The 24,562-nt window shown below is 38.2% G+C and overlaps 1 protein-coding gene across 2 annotated transcripts in view; it reads right to left on the bottom strand.

Moving 5' to 3' along the window:
* Positions 1–24,562, bottom strand: part of COL5A2 (collagen type V alpha 2 chain) — a 102,407-nt gene that overhangs the window by 19,954 nt on the left and 57,891 nt on the right. For both annotated transcript variants that reach the window (XM_019007550.2, XM_015635320.2), the window contains exons 4-26: positions 23,458–23,490; positions 22,808–22,840; positions 22,093–22,146; positions 18,429–18,539; positions 17,011–17,088; positions 15,520–15,564; positions 14,959–15,012; positions 14,300–14,353; positions 12,816–12,869; positions 12,004–12,057; positions 11,220–11,273; positions 10,155–10,199; positions 9,148–9,201; positions 8,224–8,268; positions 5,828–5,881; positions 4,021–4,119; positions 3,504–3,548; positions 3,302–3,400; positions 2,870–2,923; positions 2,244–2,351; positions 1,704–1,757; positions 896–994; positions 192–245 (exon numbers count right to left, since the gene is read on the bottom strand). In XM_019007550.2, coding sequence (XP_018863095.1) covers positions 192–245; positions 896–994; positions 1,704–1,757; positions 2,244–2,351; positions 2,870–2,923; positions 3,302–3,400; positions 3,504–3,548; positions 4,021–4,119; positions 5,828–5,881; positions 8,224–8,268; positions 9,148–9,201; positions 10,155–10,199; positions 11,220–11,273; positions 12,004–12,057; positions 12,816–12,869; positions 14,300–14,353; positions 14,959–15,012; positions 15,520–15,564; positions 17,011–17,088; positions 18,429–18,539; positions 22,093–22,146; positions 22,808–22,840; positions 23,458–23,490 — 1,434 coding nt within the window. The remainder of the gene's footprint in view (positions 1–191; positions 246–895; positions 995–1,703; positions 1,758–2,243; positions 2,352–2,869; positions 2,924–3,301; positions 3,401–3,503; positions 3,549–4,020; positions 4,120–5,827; positions 5,882–8,223; positions 8,269–9,147; positions 9,202–10,154; positions 10,200–11,219; positions 11,274–12,003; positions 12,058–12,815; positions 12,870–14,299; positions 14,354–14,958; positions 15,013–15,519; positions 15,565–17,010; positions 17,089–18,428; positions 18,540–22,092; positions 22,147–22,807; positions 22,841–23,457; positions 23,491–24,562) is intronic.

Here is a 24,562-nt window from a genome sequence, read left to right on the forward strand (position 1 = left end):
CTGCTACACAGACAAAACTAAAGAAATGTTATTGGTACTAATTTTGAAGTTAGGAATGCAAAATGAACTTTTAAAAGAGAAGATGAGCCTTAACAAATAAAGAAAACTCATGTTAATAAAAGCAATTTCAGTGAGGTGGGACCTTTGAATTACTGTGACATTAACTGAAAAGACTAATTTTTCTCACTTACCAAGGGGCCAAGTTTTCCTTCAGGGCCTTGAACACCTGGATTTCCTGTCAAACCCTAAAAACAGGAATAGTATTGGTGTTAGGGTTAGGTCAATAATTCTGTAACAAGAAAGAAGTATAAATAAATCCCAAAGAAATGCTCAGTTACTACCACAGCACAGATTTCTCTGTGTCAAACATCTTCGTACTTATCTTTACAGCTTCATCCCTCACTATCTTTTATCTTCCTTCTTATTCTCTTTTCTTGCTTTACACCTTTTGAGCTTCTCAGAGGCCTTATTTCTGCCATGCTCTATATCACATTTTACTGCTCCCTTTATTCCTTTCTCTGATATTTTGAATTATCCTCCAATCATTTTCCTGAAAAAAATTTCTAGGTGATATGTACCACTCAACCGTCTATGTTCTCAGTCACCAATTTAATCAAGGTTGGCCTTCAATCCATGTTACTTGTGGTAATTGAGCTCTACAAAAACACTTCTTTCATTTGCATCAGCTGTTCTCAATCAGGGCTATTTCTCCTTTTTCTAAGACAAAACCTGTGCTTCCCAACATCAGCAGGAAACAAAGACAGGTCTTTTGGCCTTTAGCCCCACTGAAACCAGTCTGCCGATGTATAACAGCTTCTGAATTCCTAAACATTCACTGCTGCCTTTCAAAAAGAAAAGGTACACAGTTTATAGGGTACTGCTATCAGTTCCTTACCCTTGCACCTGGAAGGCCAGGCTCACCAGGACGACCAGGATCTCCCTGACCTCCTTTAGGTCCAGAAGATCCCGCTGGACCACGCTCTCCTTGGGCTCCCTAGAAAGACACCAGTGAGCTACTAGTCAATAGCTAGAACAGTGACAGAAGGAGAAGGTTAAATAAAAACTGTATCTTCTATTAAGGACCTATTTCTGCAAATAAGTTTACAAATCATTAATGCATTTACTGTTATTGGATTCTTAATTATTATCTTTTCTCCCCAAAATTATTACTTAAAAGTTGTCTCTTCCTTAAAGCAAGTTTATATAAGCATTTTAGAATCCCTGTATCTTTACCAAGTTAGGAACTTACAGAAGTACTAGACAAATGCCTGTGTGAGTCACTTCCCTGGAAGCGTTAGAGCAGTTAGGAAAGCCAGATAAACCCATCTTTTTTTAAGGGACAAGTCCAGAAAATCACCCAAGACACAAAGAATGGGCAATTTTTCACAGAGCCCCCTCCTACACAGCAATACATAAAGCAATATAGGAGTAGAACAGGTGAATCCCTTATCTGTGAACATTTCAAAATCAGGGAGCATTAAGCCAGGGGCAAGCAAGCAAAGCTGAACATCATGGGAACTGGATGTGACTTTTCCCAAAAAAATTTGTCTCAAAACATTCAGACCCCCTTTTGGCATTTGCAAATTGGATCTGCCTTTTAGCCCAGAAGCAGACATTTTTAATGGAACACTTCATTTTTATATATCTGGATAAATGAAGATTTAACAAGCTACACAATAAAGATGAACACTAATTTAATTTACCTTTGGTCCAGGCAAGCCATCAGAACCTGGAAAACCACGGTTACCAGGAGCACCCTAGGAAAAGCAGTAGATATAATTATCTTAATTTTTACATAGCTTACTACAAATAAAGGACCAGAATTATGGATTGAAGATTCAGTTCATTTCTTTACAATTTTCTTACTTAGGTACTTAAGCTTGGGGAGGGTTATGGCTTAGAGTGGCAAATATATCAGTGTCTCATTCATGTGTGCTGGACAGCTCTTTCTGTGTGAACAGCCTCATTGAAAGCAAATATGACCAGCTGTACAGGTGTAAGAAAAAGTCTGCAGAGGAGCTTGTGCTATCTCCATCCTTTCTCCTGCCATACTATCCTGGGCACTGAATCTCCACATAAAAGTAACCAGTGTAGAAAAATAACACACAGTAGTAACTACTGCTAGGAAAGTAAGGTTTGACTACAACCACAGTCAAGCTGTAAGAGCATCCAAGGGTAGGTCAAAATGTTTTTCAGCTTAGCAGTGCATCTCTTAAGTCATACTTTTCCTCTAGATTTCTTACCCTCTCTCCAACAGGACCTGGTGGACCTACTGACCCTGGATCACCTCGAGGACCTCTTTTCCCTTCTTCACCTATGGGGCCAATGGGACCCTGGGGACCTTGTGGGCCCTAGTGAGAATAAAATGGTATTTTAATAAGCATTGTTAAGCTCACCATTTCTCAGGCATATTGAAACAGACTGTCTTCTGCACACTATAAACATTTTTCCAAATAAAGGAGAAAAAAATAGTTAGGTTTTGGATCAGTTAAAAATCACAGCTTTTCAGCATCTGCTTTTCTCCTTTACAATGTTCATAAGCTAATGAACTGTAATTCTGCAGTTGGGCTACACACTGCTTCTTATGATCACCCACAATAGTTTGTATTTGGTTAAGCTGAAAAGGAGTCAAAATTCACTGAGACTCTAATAGAAATTTTCAAAGGAGAAGACAGTGGTAAAGAAAATATTATTTCACTTCTACATTTTTGTCAGTTATTACATGATTATTTAATTGGTGAGAAAGAAAAACTGAAGATTGGTTGATAAACCAACTCAAACCCTGTAGAGTCAGTTTTGCCCCAAAAGTTACATGGCTATAAAAGCCTCTGTGTTTCCTCTTCATCTTAAAAAGCATATAGAGACTTACAGGTTCACCTTTGGGTCCTGCTTCTCCCTTGAAACCTGGGACACCAGGGTCTCCCTGAAAATAAACACATGAATTGCACCAGTAAAGTTAAAAGTCTGCATAAACCACTTCACCTTTTTGTATTATGCCATGAAACAAATATTTCCTACTTTAGCCAGTAATTGTAGGCAGTATAATATGATGCTTGTAATGGTTTGTGTTTACCTTTATTATGCTTATTATTATGTTATCAATACAAAAACTTTTTGTTTACATTACAAACTTCTGTTTCAAAGAAGTAGTGGTATTTTGGTATGCTGATTCACAAGATCTAGTCTTAGCACTCTCCTTGGCATGCTACTGGTGTATTTAAAGGAAGCCCATTGCTAATCCCTGCCTCAGTCCCACATGTGCCAGACCCTACATTTCCCAAAGAGACAAAGACCCCGTTACCGGCTGGCCTCGAATCCCGGGGGGGCCGGTGCTGCCCTGTGGTCCTGGGGAGCCAGGGGGGCCTGTTAATCCAGGGGGGCCTCCAGTGCCTGGAGAGCCCTACAAATACAAACAGCAAGCACGGTAAGAAAACACAGTCAAAACAAGGAAATAAAAGAAATTCACTTACACAATTTCTTCAAGAAGAAATATGATTACTTACAGTAGGGCCCTTTGCACCAGGGGAGCCATCTGTCCCTTCAGCACCCTAAAGATAAGGTATCAATCATTAAAAATCATTTTAATGAGATGGGCCTCAATCACAAAAGCAGAAGATAGTTATTTTATCCACTTTAAAAAAACAGAAAATTAAGGCTATTAAATAAATGCAGCAACATATGCAAATGGTAAAATGGGCAATAAAGCAGGCAAGTTAATGAGACTTTAATGTTGAAGTTCTTATGTTTAAACTTAAGTTTTAAAGTACTTTTATGATTGAGACTGTATCAAGCTGTGTAACTTTCAGTTTTGCAACTTGAAATAAAATAACAAATAGTTATAATCAATACAATTAGCACCAAAAAAAAAAAAAAAAAAACACCACAAGGAATGAGACCTCTTTTCCTTGGGAGAAAAGGTAATTTGAATAAAACACAGTTCCAGTTGGGGCACTAAAAACTCCCATAAACAGGTGAGCATGCACAAGCTGAGCACTGAGGAACTCAATTCAATGTACTTACAGGAAGACCTTGTGACCCAGCTGGGCCTTGAGGACCTGTTTCACCTCTTTGTCCTTGAGGACCTTCAGGACCTCGAGGACCTGTTGGACCTGCTTCACCCTAGGATTCCACATGAGAAAACAACTGGAGATTAGTTTGCTCTAAAAAGAAATGCTATAAAGTAACTCCAGATGAATACTGAGTTTATAACAGAAAAACAATTCATGTTTGAAACAGTTTATTATCCTTAAAATACCATTTTGCTTACTTAATTTTCCTTCTGTTACTTCTAGGTGAATGAGAATATTAAAAGTATAGATGGATTTTTTTCTCAATGTATACAAGACAAGAAAATTCTGCAGAAAAACTGAACTATCCAGGAGTCCAAATAAGAACAGACCTGTCTCTCTAAAATCCCACTATATGCCTTTAATTTTACAAGTTGCTTTTTTTTAACCTTCATTAACAGCAAGACTTAAGATTTAGATGGTAACACATCTGGGATTGGTTGATTTGGGGGTTTTTTTGCACAGCACAGATGAACTCACTGTTACAGAACTATATTAAATATCAAATCCCTGTGAGATTAGACTGGATAATAAATTACTCACAGCATCTTCTTTGAATTTTAATTTTATATAGGAAATATGCCTTTTGGAACTGTGGGTGTTAATATCACATCTTCATTGTATAATCTGCTGAGCTTTTATGAGTTCAAAGCAACTATTCCAATTTTACATGATCTGATAATCAAACTTGAAAGCAGCATCTCCTTTTCAAAAGCTCTAAATGATTCATCATGTGAAAGCTTTTTTAAACATTTGCTTAGTTAAAACCATGCTGAGACATACTAAAACATTTTACATGCACTTCAAGGGCTACCATTTTAATGTACACTCCTCTTGTCTAGACTGTGCTTTTTCCAAGAAAGGTTGGAGCAGATGATCCTAGAGGTCCCCTTCCAGCCTGCTATTCTATGACTCTGTGATTAAGTTGATACTGTTATTAAGACTTGTTTCCAAACAGTGTCATGAATGTTGCCAGCTTCACAACAACACAAAACATCTGCTGATCTTGGCGACCTGACCAATTGAGAGTTTCTTCTTGTATAACATTTTCTTATTGTATTTTAGGAGTGTAAAGGGACAAAGAGGAGCAGCAGGATGCAGGGCATGGAAAAGAAGTATAAGGAAGCTATATATTGTCCTATCTCTGAAGACACTGGCTCAAGCCTAAGAAGCAAAAATTAAAAATAAAATAAAATAAAAGAGCACTTTCTTGAAAATGCAAGAGAGGGAAGTGCCACAAAGACAGTGCTGCAGCAAATGAAAGTTTTTCATTTCACAGCCCAATCATTCAAAGCCATAAAAAGTAATAACTGTAATTTGCTCTACTGTGATGAACCACACATCTCTGTACGGGTTTATGTCCCTTACCAGATTGGATCATTTCAAAAAGTGTTCTTGGCCAAAACCAGAAAGTCCTGCCTCCATACTGTCTTCGACTTGCCCTCACAACCTCACTTCTAGCAATGTATCTTGCTATTCTTTGAATATTCTTGACAAGATTCCTGAAGCACAGCATGGCAGTCAGCTTATAATCACCCTTTGACACGAGCAAAGGGGAAAGCAAAGTATCTTAACAGTGGTGAATTGCAATTGCTTCATTTGGTTTTGGGTTTTATCTTCTGCCTGAAGGTCTTGACTGATTTCACAGCAGCTCCTGGGGATCTGTACAAACATCAGTGTGAGCTCTGTGTAGTCTAGTACATATTTTTAGCTGTGTGTTGTTAGACATTTTAAAAAGACACTTTCATTTTATTTTTTACCTTCATACCAGGAATACCAGGAAAACCTGGAGATCCAGTTATGCCAAGTGGGCCCTATAAAAGACAGACACACAAAGCTGTAATTCAGACGTTTAGATCACACAGATAAGTATCTCATCACTCAGTAAATGTGGGTCTAGAATTACATGTATTTTTTAGCCATAAAACATTTTTTATAACAAAACCAAAATAACTATAAACATCAGTTTTTTAAGCAGTACACATACATTTTATGGAATTGTGGTGTAGGTCTTTAACAATATGTTTTCTGGCTTCAGCAAAGCTACAGCTCTTGATTCAGCTACCAGTGCCTGAATTGCAATGTACACAATTCGCAATGAACAATTATGGGAATTAAGATTCCTAAATTCACAGGGGAATTAATTTTCAAGTTGTAAAACACAGACCTTGTATCAGAATTTTAGGGCCAGAGAGACAAAGATATTTCCATTTCCACAATGTCTCTTGTCCTGAGCAAGACATTCAAGAGAATTTTCCACTGTATTCTAAAGTCTTGGGATTGCGGCACGCAGTGGTTATTAATACTCACTGCATCACTGTTCCCAGATAATTCCTCTTTATCTTTTCCTCATTTTCTGTCTTTTTGTAAAATATGATTCATGCTGAGAAAAAATGTTCAATGTAATAAGCTCTCCTGACAAGCTTAATCAGAACAATCTGTCCCACCAAGCATTAATTACAGACAACATTTCTGCTGTGACCTTGCACTGGATTTCTACAGAACTGATGCAACAGCTCACCAAATATATTTTTGAAAACCTATGTCCCAGTTTACTGGATCACAGATAATGTCTGCCAAATCTCTCTCTTGTTGCAGGAAGACTTCCAGGATTAGGCTGTACCACTGCACTGACCCAATTAACAGCACATTTCATTAACGCTTTTTCCAGTGAGAATAATGTGAATTAAGGACAAGTATCTCCCTTGTGACACTTCATGGGATTTTCTAAACATCTTATCATGTCCAGTGAAGCTGACCTCGCATTTTATGCCCAAGAAAAATGACAAGTTTAATGCAAAACCTCATAGCTTGCCACCTAGCTTCTTTTAACTTTATAATTTGCTTTAAACACCAAAAAAAAATATTTTGTTTGTTTGAAAGTTTCTTCTAACAACTTACCTTTCATTCATGTTATGCTAAATAATTTCATATTGTAGCTTTTAGGCACTTACATTCATTTTTTCAGCTTCTACTACAGTTAATTATTTTTTAATAATTTCTTAATGAAGTGTTTAATAAAACAGTCTGTTTATTAAGATGACACAGGTAAATTAATTTTTCTCAGAACCTTGTCTCAAGTAAATAAAGAGTATGCACAGAATTAAATTCTAACTGCAGGCAGGCATGGTTGAGGGTTTTGAGGGCTTTTTTTGGGGTGTTTGGTTGAGGGTTTTGAGGGCAGTGCTTTTGGGGTGTTTGGTTGTTGGGTTTTGCGTTTTGTTTTTGTTTTCTTCTAAGCTGACCATCACAAAATGATAAAGGCTGACTACATCAATGGGTAGGAGCTGTTACCCATATCCTACAAGTGACACTTTCAGAAAAAGCAAACCTAAATACCACATTTTTGAAGTGGAAATTGGCCTTGCACAAATAGTACAAAACCATCACCAGTTTCCACATGCAAAAGCAACAAAAAATTAACTGTATGTGTGGGAATAATCCATGACTCATGTGTAATTCACACAAATGTATTTTGCAAATGCAGTGTGAGATGGGAATGTAAGATCATAACCAACATCCTGTGCTACTCTGACACTCTGAGTGTAAACAGCCATGCCTTCCTCTGCAGCCCTGCTGCCATGGTGGGAGAACTTCAGCAGCCGTGCAAGCCAGGCTCTCTTGGCTTGGATTGGCAGATATTCAGACACAGGCATCTGTCCTTCAGTTCAAAAAGTGACTTCTTAATTAAAAGGCCCTTTTACACATTTGGTAATGGAATAATTGCAGGGAGCAAGTTGTGCTATTAGTGAGTGCCTTTTTTCGTGCTGACAACAAGCCTCATTTGCCATCTTTGCATGTGAAGGAGGCTAGAATGCAATTATGAACTGCTTTAGATTGCAGTGCATGCACTTGAGACACTTCCTTCCCTGCCATATCAACTCCAGAAGAGCAGCAGAAGATCACCTCCCCAAGAGATGCTATGGCTGACTTCTGCAAATTAAAACCTTTAGATGAAGTAAACTACAGAGGACAATTTTGCAGAGGACAGCACTAAAACTAAAATGAATAGAAACAGGAATCATTCCCAGATAATTAATTCCAGAGGCACTTAAATGATATCAGCACCTGCCAACTTTTTTTTTTTTCTGGTAGTGAGAAAAGGCAAGTGGAAATATAGAGTGGGAAAGTGGGTGATTGAGAACCAATCACTTACCATTGGGCCTGGCTTCCCAGGCATTCCATGCTGGCCACGTCCACCCTAGATGCAAAAATAGAAAATACAGAGTATTTGTGAGAATTCTACCTATTTTTTTTAATTATTTGTTGTCAGCATTTGTGATAAAACTATATATACTGAAGTGATTGAAGAAATGCTGGATTGCACATTCCTCCAAACATTGTCATAGAAAACTTCTGGAAGAAATTATGCTCCCATTTGAATTAATGGATTTCTGTATTTTCAGAAAGGACAATATTTTGAGAGTGTCGTTGTATGGGGCACATGACACAAATGGATCATATAAAACTCATGGGGAGAAATGCCAGATAAACAATATTTGATACTGGATGTAAAAGCAGCAGGATAAAAGTTCTAACTCAAATATAATCTCACATCAAGGATAATCCCCCTTTTTGCTGAAAATCAAAATATTTTTAAGAAGATAGCCTTATCATCTGGAATTAGATTTTTAGGTTTCATCTAAATTGAAATCCAAATTGAAAGACTTCATCTAAACATTTATTTTAAACCGTTTTCCAGACAAAATTGAAACATATTATTTCCTGTTCAGTAATTTCTGTTGGAAAGAACCTCTCACAAGAAATCTCACAGAAACATAGAAGACATTTTTATATCCCAGAAAATCATGCTGTGATGGTATTTGGACTCATGAGCAGCTCTGCTATGAGAATCTACCATATAGTTACCACTCTCATTTTAAAACTGTTTTTAACTTCTCAAATTTATAGTAACTATCTCACTCAACAAAACTGCTCAGCCCCAACCTTTTCTAAGGTATAGCAGAACTCACAACACAAGTGACAAGCAAGTCACATGAACAAACACTTTCAGGCTCAGGGATTTAAATTTAAAGTGAACAAGAGCAGTAGTACAAGAGAGAAGGAATATTCTACTTACAGGAGCACCTTGTGGTCCAATTCGTCCTCTTTCTCCTGGCATCCCCCTAGGTCCCTTGAAGAAAGAACAAAAAGTGCATTATTTAGGAGGTCATCAAGTTAGAATAATAAAAAGGGTTGTTTTTTTTCACTCCTGCAGGAATAACTAATCTTGTCCTATAGCAGAAAAGAAGTAGCAACTCATAAAAATCCCTACAGCCTCATAGGCTTGCCCAGTAGAAATTTAATAAACTGCAATTTCTGTTTTTCTAGTCCAACAGTATTTCCAGTGTTAAACACATTAGAATAAATTCTGTATTTACTCACCAGTGACAATAATGCAACTTCTTTCACTAAATCTCATTCCAAATTAGATTCCGCTTCAGGGATACTACATTGTACACACAACATAGTGCTTCACAGAGATGCCATTATCTGATATCAGAAAGAGGCTTTACTTCCAGAAGCACTGCTGAGAGTCAATTTTTGTCATGTAACACTACTCAGGCATATCCAGTTGTCCAAAACTACACATGAATGAAAATTATTCTAAAAAAATGTTTTTCCATTTCACTTCCAGGTCATGCATACTTATCCTCACTGTAACCTCCAAAATCCTCTGTCCATGGTTTTCCTAGCTAGTTTATGCCTGATATAAATTACTCCAGTTCTACCTCAGAGCAACCCAAGCCTGTTTTTCTCATGTTGAATTCACTCCATATGAGGCATCAACATGTAAGAAAGAAAAAGCTATCCCCCCCACACTTACATAAGTTGGGAAACCATCACCACACCTACAGCCAAATCTCTGCTGAGCCTTCTGATTTAACATTATTACCTATGAGTGTGAATGCAGGGGAAGAACAGCTTACAGTGGACCAAATTCACTGTCAGAGTAATAAAAAAGGAAGCCATCATGAAGGGAATGTTCAGCTCCATGAGCTCAAATACAGATATCAAACCCCTGAAATTCCACTAGCAATTGTATGTACAATCAGTTCTGCAATACCCAATGCATGTGACACTCACTAGAGGCCCTGTTGGACCCATGGCTCCAGTTGGTCCAGACTCTCCCTAGAAAAGGAAATTAAATGACAGAATTAGAGAAATGGGTGGAAAGACAATTGAGTCACATTTTACCCCCATCCTCTGTGCTTATGTTGGACCTCAGGAGCAGATTTGCACAGGTACTTGAGTGCATCACACATGGCACTGTTCCCCACACTGATAGAAACATCATGTTTATGTGTTCTCAGTGTTTGTGTTCTCTGCCAAGACTGCTGCTGTTGTTGCCTCCACAGAAAGTGGTAGGCAATCTTGGGAAAGAAATCTTTTCTTACACGAACTCTCTTTAAGCACTAATCTCACATTTAAATTTAGATTTTGGAAAATCCACTTCATTTACTATGTTTTTAATCTAAAGGAATAGTTCTCTCCCACATTCAATTATCACTTATGCCAGGCCAAAAATATTTCAGCATCAGCAGTTATGAAAGTGGAAAATCCTGAAATAAGTGTACTATGCTCTTTTAAAACATCTTTTAACACCTATCTTGAAAGAACTCACTCCAGATGACTATCCTGTGTTACCACTGCTTTGATCTGAAGTGGTAAGAGTGGTGCAATGCCAGTGGGGATCAAAAATTCTAAGAGAATAAACTAATAATTTAGTTTATATTAGTATATATAATAAGCCAGTTTGCTTAAAATATATCCCCTTCTCCTCTCGATATGCCTGTTTCTTTTAAGCCAATCTATCATAATTTGAAAGAGAAGAGTCAGGTTTAAGTAAGCAATGCCTTAATCGAATAAAATAAAAAAAGGTCAAACAGGGCAACATAGAGCTAACAAGAACCATGAATGTCCAAGTGCAAAATGTGCATGGGCCCTTTGTTAACAGACTCTGCTGTCTTCAGTACGTGTGTCACAAGTGGAGCACTCAGCTCACCCAGTGATCCCTTACTATTGAGTTCTGTCCCTCACATAAAGGTCAGAGAGGGTACAAAACTGTGTTCAAAAGATCTCCTGCCTTACAGGATTTTGGTATTACACAAAACATGCTTAATCATTTAGTTGCTTGGGCCACAAAAATACCTTTGCTCCAGCTGCTCCAATTTCACCTTTTGGACCGTCAAGTCCTTTCAATCCCTGTAAGTTATGAAAATACAAAGGAATTGTATTCATATATGTACACACAAAGAGCACCCCTACTATTATTGTAAAGTAACTTGATATTAAAGTACTAAGAATGGATCTAAGGTGGTAAGAGTAAGAAAAGAAAAGAAAAGAAAAGGAAACAAAAAAAAAAACCCAGATGGAATAAAGTTTTTAAACATTTCCTAAATGGAAACCATTTGTACAAGGTACATTTCCTTGGATTTGGTTTCCTTTTTCAAACAAGAAGGTTTTTTTAAAAAATCCTGAAACAACAAGGAGGAGGCACTGAGCCATAGGAAACCAATTTATTCCTCCCTGAAGTAGAATTCTGGCCAGAAAACTTGGTAATTTGTAATCACTCCATGTTGCAAACATATCGACCTCTCAAGTTCCCCACCCTAATGCAAGACTTGCCAACAAAGTGAGAGAACTGTCAGGTTTGCGCCTCCTGAAGCTTGGCAGGGCTCATGCAAGCTCCTTCCAGATTCCCAGAACATTTGAAAATAGAATGAAGAAAGTACTGGAGCATGTAATACAGAGGTCAGCTTAAAGGGGAATAGCACTGATTTTCTGCAAGGCCCTCTTTCTCTCAATGCCAGTAATTCTGCTACAGCTGCCTTGTCTGTAGTGTACGCAAATTCTGCAGATACAAAAAAAAAATCTTCATTCTGAAACTGCCAGGAAATATCATCTCTATCAGAGGGAAAACCTCGTCTCTTACCCGGTGACCCTTGAGACCTGGCAGACCAGGAGCACCAGGAAAGCCTCGAGGGCCCTAGGAAGGAAGAGAAAAAAACAAATACAATCCTAATTCTGCAGATAAACCCAGTAGTAATGGTACTAACAAGGATGAGGGCAGCAGCAATACTAATATTGTTAACACTCCTTCACCTTCATCATAGTGAGGAACACCGTTTGAGCAGCTCACAGATGATACAGCCTTGAAGTTATTCTCAGCATTGTACGTATTTTCATTGACATTAAAAGCTTTATCATTTATATTGCTGTGTGATCAAGCTTCAAATTTCAACGAAAGTAATGGAGTGGCAGGCCAAGTTTTGACAGTTAATATGGACAAACATTAATTAAGCTGAGATCAAAATTCAGAGCAATCACTTAAAATGAAACTCAGACCTGCAAACTGCCTCGTTCTTTCAGAATATGTCAGTCCAGAAACATGATAAACAACTGCTACCAAAACACATTTAGCAATTCAACCATTCTCTCGCACTTAGCTTCCTACCAAGTTTCTCTGGAAGGGCTAACAGAAGGGAGATAAGTGCCTTGTGTCAGAATATTGGTGATATGAATCTAGAACAGAAATCTCAGATAACAGTTGTCCTTTCAGCAACAAAGCAAACACTAATCTGGAGCCCAGCAGTAAGGTAAGACAAGGCCTTTAGATACTGAATGGCAGAACTTTGCATTCATAAATAAAAGCAATACTGATGAGTCACATCAAGATGAAGCAATAAGGAACCATCATATGATGACATATGATTATTTTGCTAAAATTTATATAATTGTGCTTACTGGAGATCCTGGGAATCCAGGCTCACCGGATTGCCCTGGTCTACCAGGTTCACCCTAAGGAGAGAGAAAAATAAAAAGGAACACATTAAAACAGGAGATTTGAAAAACTGACTTTTTGTATCATTCTTCCATTCAAACAAATAAGGACACTCACATCAGTATTATGCACCCTCTCTTTGCTGTAACGATGTCAGTGATATAAATCAACTGTATATGTGCCTAGCAAATGAGCATTAGACATATTAACTCAGAAAGGGTTTTTAACCAAGATCTGGGAAAACTGAAGGCTGAGCCCACAATGTATCCCAGTCATCAGGAGATGGTTTTCCTGGGAATTAATGAGGCAACCTTCTATCATCTTCACACAAAGCATCAAATTGCTGTTACTTCCCACTGGAACAGCAATTTAAAACTATCTGCATTGTAGCTTGTGACTCTCCTTCTGTTTAAATATTTTAATATGTGTATAATTTCATTCTAGGACAGTGATTATTTCTGTGTATTGCAATAGGAAAAACAATGTGGTGAAACCAAACAAGTATATTTCAAAGATGAATCAAAGCCCTCCATAGTCACAGCCAAATATTCCTTTATGTGAGTCAATCAGTCCAAATACACCCAGGACACCAGGATGCAGGAATATGAAAGGCTTCAGGAAAACAGTTTCAGGTCAGAGAGAAGGCAAAGTGCTTCACAAATGCAATTAAAGACACCCAAACAATGGAAATGGGGAAGTTCTTAGAGCAGGGCCAAGAGTTGACCTCCCTGCACTGAGAGTTAACTGTTGCCAAGGATTCTTAAAAACCCTTGTACAGTTTAACGGGAAGGTAGCTGTTACACAATTTCTATACTAAAATGGCATCTGAAGTTTTCTAACTAATTTCCAAGTTATAAATTACAGTTCAGATGGATTTAGTGTGATTTGCAAACAAGTAATATACACCTACCAGTAAGGTCTAAGGCTACTATTGAGCAGTATACATATACACTCGTGTATAAAACATACATTTGACATATATATGTATGCATACATGGATAAAGAAAAAAAACATTAGGAACATAATCAATTTTTTTAAGAAATTAAATACTAAAATCTTGTCCAGAACCAAATGTATGCTGCCATTAGAGCTCTTCTAACCCAATATGCAATCCCAAAAGAGAGGAGATGCCTCCAAGTGACCCCCTGTGGTTTATTATTATGTTTGATTTCATGAACAATTACCTCAGTTAAAAACTTACTGACCAAGAACTCGAGATGGTGCTTAGACTTTAGGTATGATGATGACACGTAAGGAAAGAAAGGAGGGGTTGGAAGATGGTTGCCAAGATTCACAGTTGTGATGCTGGATTTAATGAGCACAATTACAAAGGAAAGCAGACAATAGTAGTTAGAACAGGCACATCTGCTGGTTAGTCACTGTCTCACAGATGCCAATGTTTGTTTTATTAAAAATAAAACAAGATACAAAGAATAACAAACTTACATCTTCACCAGGTTTGCCTGGAGGTCCCTCTGGTCCACGAGAACCAACTGGCCCCTAAGAAATAAATTTATTTGTTGAGAAGTCAGTTTAGCCATCACTTAAATATCTATTTACTCCATTTCTAAGTCTGGTTTTACAAAAACTAATGTAGAAAAAGGAAGATTTTATGCCTAAGCACATTTGCTCAGTTTTGTGGTGCTCTTTCTAACCATCCTGACAATAGAAAACCTGCATCATACTATATGAAAATACAATGTGGATCCTTTTGGGAAAAAACCCCAAAACATTAAAAATCACAGTTTCTGTTGCTTCAAATCTCTGGCTCTTGCTTGTACTTTAGAACCATTTTTCTGCCTCAAAAAAAAATATTCTCATCATCCTTTGTGTAAATTACACTATCAGGTATGGTTATAACAGTGCCTAGCCATCCTCAGGCCTGTGCTAGAAAAGTGAGAATGTTTCTAATATAATCATTGCTATTCACATTCAAAACAACTCAAATTCACTGATCCAGGACAACGTGCTTTGAACACCACAACTCTTCATTGAAGTTACTTAATAGTTTCAGCTGAAACGACACAAAAAAATCTGTTCTGAAATGAAAAAGTACAGCAAATTTGTCATTCTGTTGTAGAAATGTTTGTATTTATTGGTCTTACCATAGGCCCTGGATCCCCAGGTTCACCAGGTGGGCCTGTGGGGCCAGCACCACCCTAAAATTAACCAAAAATTAGTACAGTTACAAATTCCAAAAGCAACTATAAGAATTTAATTCAAAATCCGTGACTGGGAAAATCACAGCCAATGGGAGAGTCTGGATACTAATTCAGAATCAGTTCACATTTCCATATGAGTGAAAGTTGGATACTGAAACCCCTCAGGCTGTAGATAAATCCTGTACCATACACAAACCCCACTGGAAACTTTACACTCTGCCAACACCAAAACCAGAACAGTCTCCATTTTCATTGCTGCTCACTCATTAAAAAACATGTTGGGTTAAAACCCTGTTAAAGATCTAATAAACAGTTCTTTTGGAGCCAGTTCCTGTGTATAGAGTCCATCTGGAGCAGAGCCCTTGCTTAAAATCCCTTCTGGATGAAGGTGCATTCAGCCACAAGTCACTAAGGATGTTCACTGCCCCAGAGATCACAAACCCCGCTCACTATGAGCTCTGCCTTCAGCTCTGGCCAATTAAATCCCTGAGGTGAAACACTCACTTGTTTTCCTTGGAGACCCTGAGGACCTCTTGGACCCACTGGACCCTGTTGAACACAGAACTTGTTACACACTGGAAAACAACCTTTCCCAACTAAGATTCACCCTACAAAGGGCAAAATGGCCTGATAGTGACCATTTCTACAGAGCATTTCTGCAATCTGAGAGGTTTTTACTCAGAAAACTGGCATTATGAAACACAAACGCATGTTGAATGAAATCTTCAAAGTCCAAAAGCCACAGGAGTGTAATTTCATTAGCAACTGAAAATATGGGCTTGGCTGCTTCATGCAACCTCACAGTCTCTGGAATCACAATAACCAAACTTTCTGCCTAGGTCCATGAAAAAATGTAGTAACAAAGTAAGAGTTGGGGGGAATAGTCCTCACTTGTAAGGAATGTCATTACTCAGATGAATCTCATAATGGAATCAATGACAAAATAAATTAATCTTCTTGTTCTCAGTCATGAGCTGAAAAGCAGTAATGAAAGGATGTGTTTAAATGCATCATACAAATCACCAAAAGAGCTTTCCAAATCATTTTGGTTAGTTACACGAAACTCAGATGGTCCCTTAGAAAGTGTCATGGGAATTTTAGGAACAATCTCAAACCTAATTGTAACTTGTAACACGAAATAAATATTATATTGTTTGAAAGTAATTATCTTGGTTCTGGGAATACAAAAATATCTACAAGACAACCATTCACTTTGACAGAATTTCAAGACTTAATATTTTTTTACTAATTTTTACAAAGCAAATGTGGAAGAGCTAGCGATAAAAAAAAAAAAGTAATCAATCACTAAAGGATGATTTTCTTCAGAATGGATGTTAAAAATACCAGCAAAGATAGTAACAGTATTTTCAAGATATCAAATCTGAAGAGAGGTATTATTAAGAAACAACCCCAGGAGTTCCAGAAGAGAAAACTTATGGTGGTGAAACAGCTGTCAGAGACAGTAGAAAATTTCAACGTTACCATTATGTCCCCAGTGCACTCAAAGTAAAGGGCATATCTAAACAGTGAGGAATGCCAGTGAAAAACTGGACCCACTGGAGAAACAGGAAGTCTGCCTTGAAATAACAAAGTATAGATTTGAGTAAAGAGCTGGTTTTGGAAGTAATTTTTTCAAATTACTACCAAAAAATCCCTGACTTGATGTTACATGTGAAAGGAAGTTACATATTTGTTCATTCTGCTTTGTGTTATACCTGACAACTTCCAGTCTCTCTGTGTGACAAAAGAGGAGGTGGTTTTTCCTCCTGTACCTTACTGTTAATAGCTGCTGTATTTCAGAAGAAGAGACAGAGGTGGGAGAAGCAGCTGTCATTCAACAGAAAAACACTTTTCCCCAGGTAGTGTGCAAAACTCTACTAGAATATCCTGTACATCCAAGTTGTAGAGGCACAGGAAGCTGTAGAGGATGAATTCCCTTTTGGGTTTTTGGGCATGCAAATCCTCTCTTACAGTACAGGGCTAATGTGGTCTTACCACTGCACCAGGCATCAGTCCCATCTGACTACCAAGTCCAGACTTCTCATCCAGTCCTGCCATCTGAGCTGAAAAGGGCTGGAAAAATAAGATGGGTGATTTTAGCTGTGAGTCATTGTGAGCTATTACAAATGGAAACATAGTTTATTTTATGATGACAAATTAAAATTTTTAAGCGTCTTGCTCTTATCCAGCAAAGCTGAAAGCCACTGCTGTTCCTATCAATTCACAGAGACCAATAAGCTAGAGAAGGAAGAAACTCCAGTGCCACCCTCCTTATGCAAGCAAATAGTTGAAATCAACAGTTTTATTTTGCTTCATTCAGAGCCAGAGCCTCATTGGCAGGCCATAGCTTACAGGAGCTGAAAACAAGCAAAAGCTCAAACATAGATTCAAATCTCCCAACATTTACAGGTAGTTCCTCAGTAGATTGGTATCCAAACACATTTTCTAAAGGCTGGAGATTGCCTGAGGTCAGAGACAGGAATACAAACAAGAAGTGTTTTCAATTTCCAGCCACACCTTTCTTCCATATTTTCTGTGGAATTCTATGTAGGTTAACGGTGCCTCCATTATGGTGCCTCTGTGATTCTAAGAGATTCCTGTGTGTTGAAGATATTTACTTGGGCTGAGGCTGCTGGATCCAGAACTGTTGGGAAATGTGGTTAAGTCAGGAAATGCTGCCCAAAGTTGCAGGCTATTGGCCTAACATGGATATTACAGATTTTTGTCACTATAAGTATTGTTTTCAGTAGCATCTCAGGAACAATGGAATGAGAAATCAAAACAGGTGTCAAAACAGCCATAAATGTGTAACTGAATACACCTGACAAATTCAAATATGTATTTAATTATCAACCACAATTAGTGTCCAATAGAAGGCGGTGGAGAAAAAAAAAGTTTTGCAGAATACCTTATCTGTATCTATGGCTGGTTAGCTTTGCTTTCATAAACAATTTCTTGCTTAATCTTCTCAGTGTTGGTCTGAATAATTCCAGCAAGAAGTATAATCAACCACATTTTAGTTGCTCTCATTAGTTATTTATAATGCATCTATCTTAATTCTCACTTTTCTGTATTCCTAATTTGGTGCACTTATTTCCTCTGTACTATTGCTCAGACCCCTTGGGTGGTGGAAGTAAAAGAACCCTTGTGGTTGTTCTAGATTAGAGCAGCTTGGCTTTCCTAGATGGTAAAATCTGCTGTGAAAGGCACATCCTTTCCCAGGTTTCTCACATTGAGCTTGTCCCTATTTTTGGCAGAATTTGCAGTGCCTCTAGCTGCTGCCCCTCGTGACTGGAAGCCAGGATGTGTGGGCACAGCGTTCCATGGTCATGGAACCAAAGGCAAGGTCCCTTTTATATCACGTGGATCTGGTCCAATGCTCCACTTTCAGCTAGAGCAAATGCAAAACTTACCCTGCTTATTCCATCTGGTCCTGGGTGAGTGGGATGCCCTGGAGGACCAGGGTCACCAGGCTGGCCAGGAATACCAGGTTCCCCATCAATCCCTTGAGGACCACGAGGACCCTAAAAAGAAAATCAGGAATGCCAGCAATGTGCAAAGGTATTCACTGAAATCATTGTAACTGGAAACCACCTGCCTTTTTGGGATAAATCTGTATTTCTACAGAAAGACCTTCAAACAACATCCCTAAAGCTCTGTTTCTACCTTCAGATCAGAAGCGCTGACTGAAATTAATCATGAATCCAACACCTAAGTAAATTGCAGCAATTTCTATCACAGGTTTCTTTTAGAAACTCATGCTTCCTATCATTCCATACCAGAGTATACTATTCCTCAAAACCTCTTTGGCTTTGCACACCATATAGAATGAAGTTAATTCACTTCTAAAACATGTACAGTTCAGATAAGTGTAAATATACACAGAGGCTTAGGAAACTCCAGAGTAATGCTGGATTTTTACAGCCTACTTGACATCATGAATGGTTTAGCCAGTTCATACCACTGCTGAATTCTCAAAACAGTTATAATGCCAGAAATGTGGGGAAAGTTACCTGGTGTTGAAGTCACCCTAGCTAGTATTTACAGAATAGGTTAGAATCCATCCCGTGGCTCTCATTTTAATGTGGCTCCCACTTTTAATCCCTAAACTGCACTCAACTCATATAAGAACTAAAATTAAATATGAAGTCAGCTAATAAAACATTAGTGGAAGAAAATGAGTAGTAATGGGGCTAATACAGACATGCTTCAATCATAAATATAGACTTTGAAGTGCTTGTTATTTATTTTTTTTCATTAGAATTAAATGCTTGACCAAGGCAAGGAAAAGTTTTAGATTGTGTAATGAGATTTTCTGTTTTAAACATAAAATTTTAGAAGCCTGGCTCACTGAGTCATCTTTTCGAATACAATTAACAATCAGACAGACTGTTGGGGTTTCTGTGAGGTGAAGACTGTGTCTGCAACACATTTCAGAGGAATTTATGTCTGAAGTGGTATGGTTTGAACCAGTATGGTTCACGGAAGGTGCTGGGAATAGGTGGCATTCTGAACAAATGAGAAAGTCTGTGCAGTTGGATAGAGCAGAAGTTTTTAGCACAAAGCTTCATACTAAAATATATCTATTATGAACACAAGTACACACTGCCAAACTTAGGAGTGCTGACTGTCCCAAGGAGGAAAAGAATGAGATATCTTATTTGTTTGCTCACAAAACAAAAAGAAAACAAGTGAAGCATTAGAGAAAAAAAAAAAAAAACACAAACCCACATCTGCCTATAAAGAATTTAGCAAGTCTCTGTAGGATTGCTCATTTTCAATACCCACATGAGACACCTTAACAAAATCTAATAGAGAAAAAGCCTTTTTTAATTTATTTTTAGAAAAGAACATACTTTTTAGTCACCAAAACTCAAGTTGCTTCAAGAGCAAAAACAGAACTGCATATCTCAAAACAAAAAAAGTCATCAAAATGCATGTTTGTAGGTAGCAAGTCGTATATAACCAGTTTGGTGGGTTTTTAATAAAATATTGATTTTAATTTTATTTACTTTACAGTATTTATACATAGAGAAAAAATCCCTTTCATTTTCTCTCACCGGTGCAAGGTCAGTAAGGTAAAAAAAAAAAAAAAAGAAAAAGAAAAAGACAAAGACAAACTTAGAGGAAAAAGGAAAAACATTCTCAAAAATGCCACGAGGTGGCACCATTTAAACGCACAATTTTCTCATTCTGGTCCACCGCTGCTGATGGTCAGGAAACAATTAAAGGTTTTGCTTGTAATAAAATAAAAGGAAAAAGCAGCTCATAGTAGGACACTCCCAAACTTCTACCTACTTAAACTGCTACTGCAAGTAAAATTGAGTGTAAATCCACATGGAAAGAAAAACATATGAATGGTTCTGAGGATGTCCAAGTTTATTTTCTGTCTTCAAAAGACCATTTGTTAACAACTAAAATGTCCTCATGCTCCAAAACTCCCCCTCCCTAGCTGCATTCTGAACATGCAGCCATGCTACCCCCTAGCTGTCTCTCACTGGTACACTAACAAAGAATCTGGTGTAAAAAATACACTAATATTCCTGAATTCATTTTACATCCAAGGGTCCTGCTTTTGTAAAAGGTGGAGATCCACAGCAAGGTTGGGTTCTTTCTGCTCACTAGTCAGGAGGAGCCTGACTTTAAAGGACAACAAAAAACAGTCTGAAGAAATAAACAAACAGATTGGAAATGTGCTTAGTGCATTAGTAACATCCCCAGTCAGTAATGTATTTAACCAGATTAATTTTACAAAGGCCGTCTGTATGTACATGGCTATCTGCTCCATGAGGGAGGTTCTTTTTCCATAATATAAACTGCACATTTCTTTTCCTCAAGTCAAAATAATCCCCTCTGCACTGGCAGTCACTGTGTCTCTGAGAGCAGTGCTCTTGGTCTCAGACCCACACTCTGGCATACGCACAGCTCATCAGAACCTCTGATGGAACATTTGCAAAGGAACCAACTGCTTCTCAATCTTTTGTTATTCCTTGAAACCAGAATAATAACCTGTGTCAAAAAGACTCAAAGCTATTTACAGCCTTTTGGGATCTGAGGTGCTTGTGGCCACCACTCTGTAGAGACACGAGGGATGTATGGCAGAAAACTAGAATTTATTTAGTATCTCAATGATAGTACTGCACATTAGGAAAGCACTTCAGACAGTCTCGTTCAGAGAACATAAGTCAAAGTTTCTCTGTGCACCCCAAGACTGCACAACTACTCCCAAAGTTGTTAAGCATTTTGATACTCATTCTTCTCACAAATGTCTTCAGGAGATCTGAAGAGCAGCAGTGGCTTGGCAAGCATCTCAAAGAGACTACAAACTTCCAGCACTGCTTTAACAACGTCATTACCATCTACAGACAACAGGCACACACTGGCAACAGGGCAAGGGAGACTGGTTTAGGCCTATGCCTAACCTCAGCATTGGCTTGCTCTCGCCTGAGGGAAGGGAAAATATCCACACTGAAATTACAAAGATTCAACTCCCAAATCTGCTTTTAGAAGCTTCTGCTCTTTGACCTAGCTTTTTCAACGGGAACATGTCATCTGGGGTATTTTCAAGCACTCCTTTTTGGCCTTTCTGTGGTTCTCCACATGCAGACACCGAAATTCTCCTATGAAGTCTTTATTTCCACTGAGCAATCCTGGTTACATTATTCACCAGCATACCAATAAATGTAGTCAAATGTTAACTCCTGCTAACTTCTGAGCTTTGTCTTTTCTGCAGTGCTCTGAGCCACACAGCTTACACTGCTTCTGCTGTACAGCAGTCACCAGCAAACAGCCATCAAGTTTTATCAAGGGAATGTAATGTTCCAGTCCTGTCTGAGAATGTTGAGAAAGTATGGCTTTGGTGGAATTACTGCTAAACCTCTGTCCATTTCTCAAAATATTCAGGTTTCAATCTACCCAAACAATGATGAAATAGAAATGTTTTCCTGTTTGTTACCTGATTCCTGGAAAATATGAGGACAGTTTTGGTAATTCTAGAAGACATAGCAACAGTTTAAAGCCATTTAATCTTTTGAGGTTGCTTCAGGTACTTTATTTCTGAGATATTAAATAACTTACAGGTCTTCCCTTTGGTCCTCGTTCTCCTCGTGGACCTTGTGAGCCTGGAGGTCCCTAAAAGAAAGGCCAAAAATATTAAGTCTCTTGCAAAGTGACTAATGATTAATAAAGCTCTGAAAATACAAAATCCAATGCTTGTTTGAAAAATGATCTGTGGGTTTTTTTCTACATCAACATGAAGAAAATAGCTATAATCAACAAGTATTCAATATTTCTTCTCAACTGTACATTGCCTGAAGGGAGTAGAACCATGATGCAGAGATCTACAAAATGGTCTCATCTCTCATGTGCTCCACAGGTTAACTCAGCAAAGGTTTCCTGAATGCTGGACGCTCTTCATGTGGAGATGAACAGGTTTGAGACACCCTCCCTGCTAGTCGAGGACTGCCCTGTGCTCAGCCACAGCATGGAGCATCCTGCAGCTCCTCCTGCTCCTGCTTGGGCCCTGCTGGAGAGGCATTCCCCAGCATCCACCTGGCACTAATAGCCTCAGATGTCCATGTGCTACAATGTGAGCATCCACTCACTCTGGGCATGGGCTGACCTGGCACTCGTAAAAACATCCCATCGTCTTCTCACCCCCTCAAAACCATTATGGCTCTGCAGTTAATACCCACTGAGGCACGGAAGAATCCTCCTTCATATCACCCTCACAACACAAACCAGACATGGCACAAAGTGGCAGATGCCTCAAGAGAGGTCAAAAAGTACTCACGGCTGGTCCCGGGCGGCCTCGTATGCCTGAAACCTAGAGCAGGGAATATAAGTTAGTCACCACGTGTCATGGGTGCATTTGTCATCACTGCCCTACAGAAAATCAGTTACTGAAAAACAAATAGCAAGGCAGGACAATAAAGTATCAAGCAAGTAAAAAGGCTTTTTGGGGGAAGGGGAAAAAGAAGTAGTAAATATAATTTCCACTGGTTATGTTTTTCCAGTTTGGAGTCTTTTTATTAGCAATGTGAGCAAAATCTTAGAAGTACCACTGCTGCTCTAAAAAAGATTTAATAAATAAGTGAATTACAATAATTTAGGCTCAACTTATTCATTATTTAAATCTGTTTCTCTTCACATTAGAAAGGAATAAATAGATAATGAAATTTTATTTCACCCCTTTCTAGATACTAATGTACCATTGTACACTTGTACATCTACAAAAATCTAACCATAAAAATAAAGATTATGACGAAAGAACTAACAGGAATTTCTAATGTTACAAATGTGAAGCAGCATACTTAATTCCACTCCTTTCATTCCTCGGGTGTATAGTTTTGTTATATTTACTTCATTGCTGAAATTCTACTTTAAAACATTAATATCTGCACTTCTAGGGTGTGCTGATGGATGAAGAAAATATTGACTTACAGGTGGCACTATTCCAGGTTCTCCTTTTTGTCCCTGTAGGAAAAAGATACCAAAACATCAGATGCCAGAAAAGTAGTGAAAGTACAGTTCACAGTACCAGTTTCACCAATACCATCCCTGTGAGGAAGGCTTCTTTAAAAATACAACAAGACTAAATTAAAATAACTGTGAAAAATAATCCATATTATTTTAATGACTGTGGACACTGATTAAATGAAGGCCTTAAATTAACATTATCGTCTAGCTGTACAACATACTGTCTGAAAGAAGAATTAAACTAAAAAAATACAATTTTTTTCTGTTAGAACTGCTAGAAAGTGCTAGAAAATACATTGGAGTTCTGCTGTTGGATTATTTGATTCATGTGAAATACAGAGCCTAGAGCAGTATTTAGATTCCATTTCTTCAAGATACTGAGTTAAAATATGTATCATCAAATGGATATAGAAATCCATCTGCAGCCTAGGGACAGAAGACAATGATATTGCATAGCTTCAGAGTGAAGGACAACAGCAACTGACAATTGACTTCTTTTCTTTGAGCTGAATGTGTTAACAATGATTGCATGTTACATCAAATAACTGGGCTGAGATCTATCAGTGTTTTTTGAAGGAAAAAAAGAGGACTTTGCAAAGATAAAAAATTTCCTGCCTTGCTTATCAAGTAATTAATAACAAGGTGGGTACAGTCCATTTATTTCCATAAACTACCTCTGCATACAGGGCACTCAGTTTTGGTGAGTGCATGTACTCGATCATCTAAAAGTTATTTCAATTATTTCTTGCAGTTGCTTACTATCTTGGAAGCCTATTTATGGGAATGCCTTTTAATTTCTTCTGTAAGAACAGGTCTTCCCTTTGTTTAATTGCACACGAAGTGAGAAGAGCTGCCCACAGAACCATGACTCTGGGCAAGGACATGCGATTCCAGTGCTACCTCCTGCCCACTGGGCAGCTCAGCCTCAGCACAAAAACCAGCTGCAAGCTTTAACAGTTCAGCATCTACTGACAGAATGGTTCCTTCCCTCAGCCTGTGGCACTGCTGGAGGTGATACAACCAAACTACTCCAACTGGAATTCCTTTGATGTAGACAGCAAGGATTTTC

The sequence above is a fragment of the Parus major genome, chromosome 7 (genome assembly GCF_001522545.3).
Source record: "Parus major isolate Abel chromosome 7, Parus_major1.1, whole genome shotgun sequence".
NCBI classification, from domain to species: domain Eukaryota; kingdom Metazoa; phylum Chordata; class Aves; order Passeriformes; family Paridae; genus Parus; species Parus major.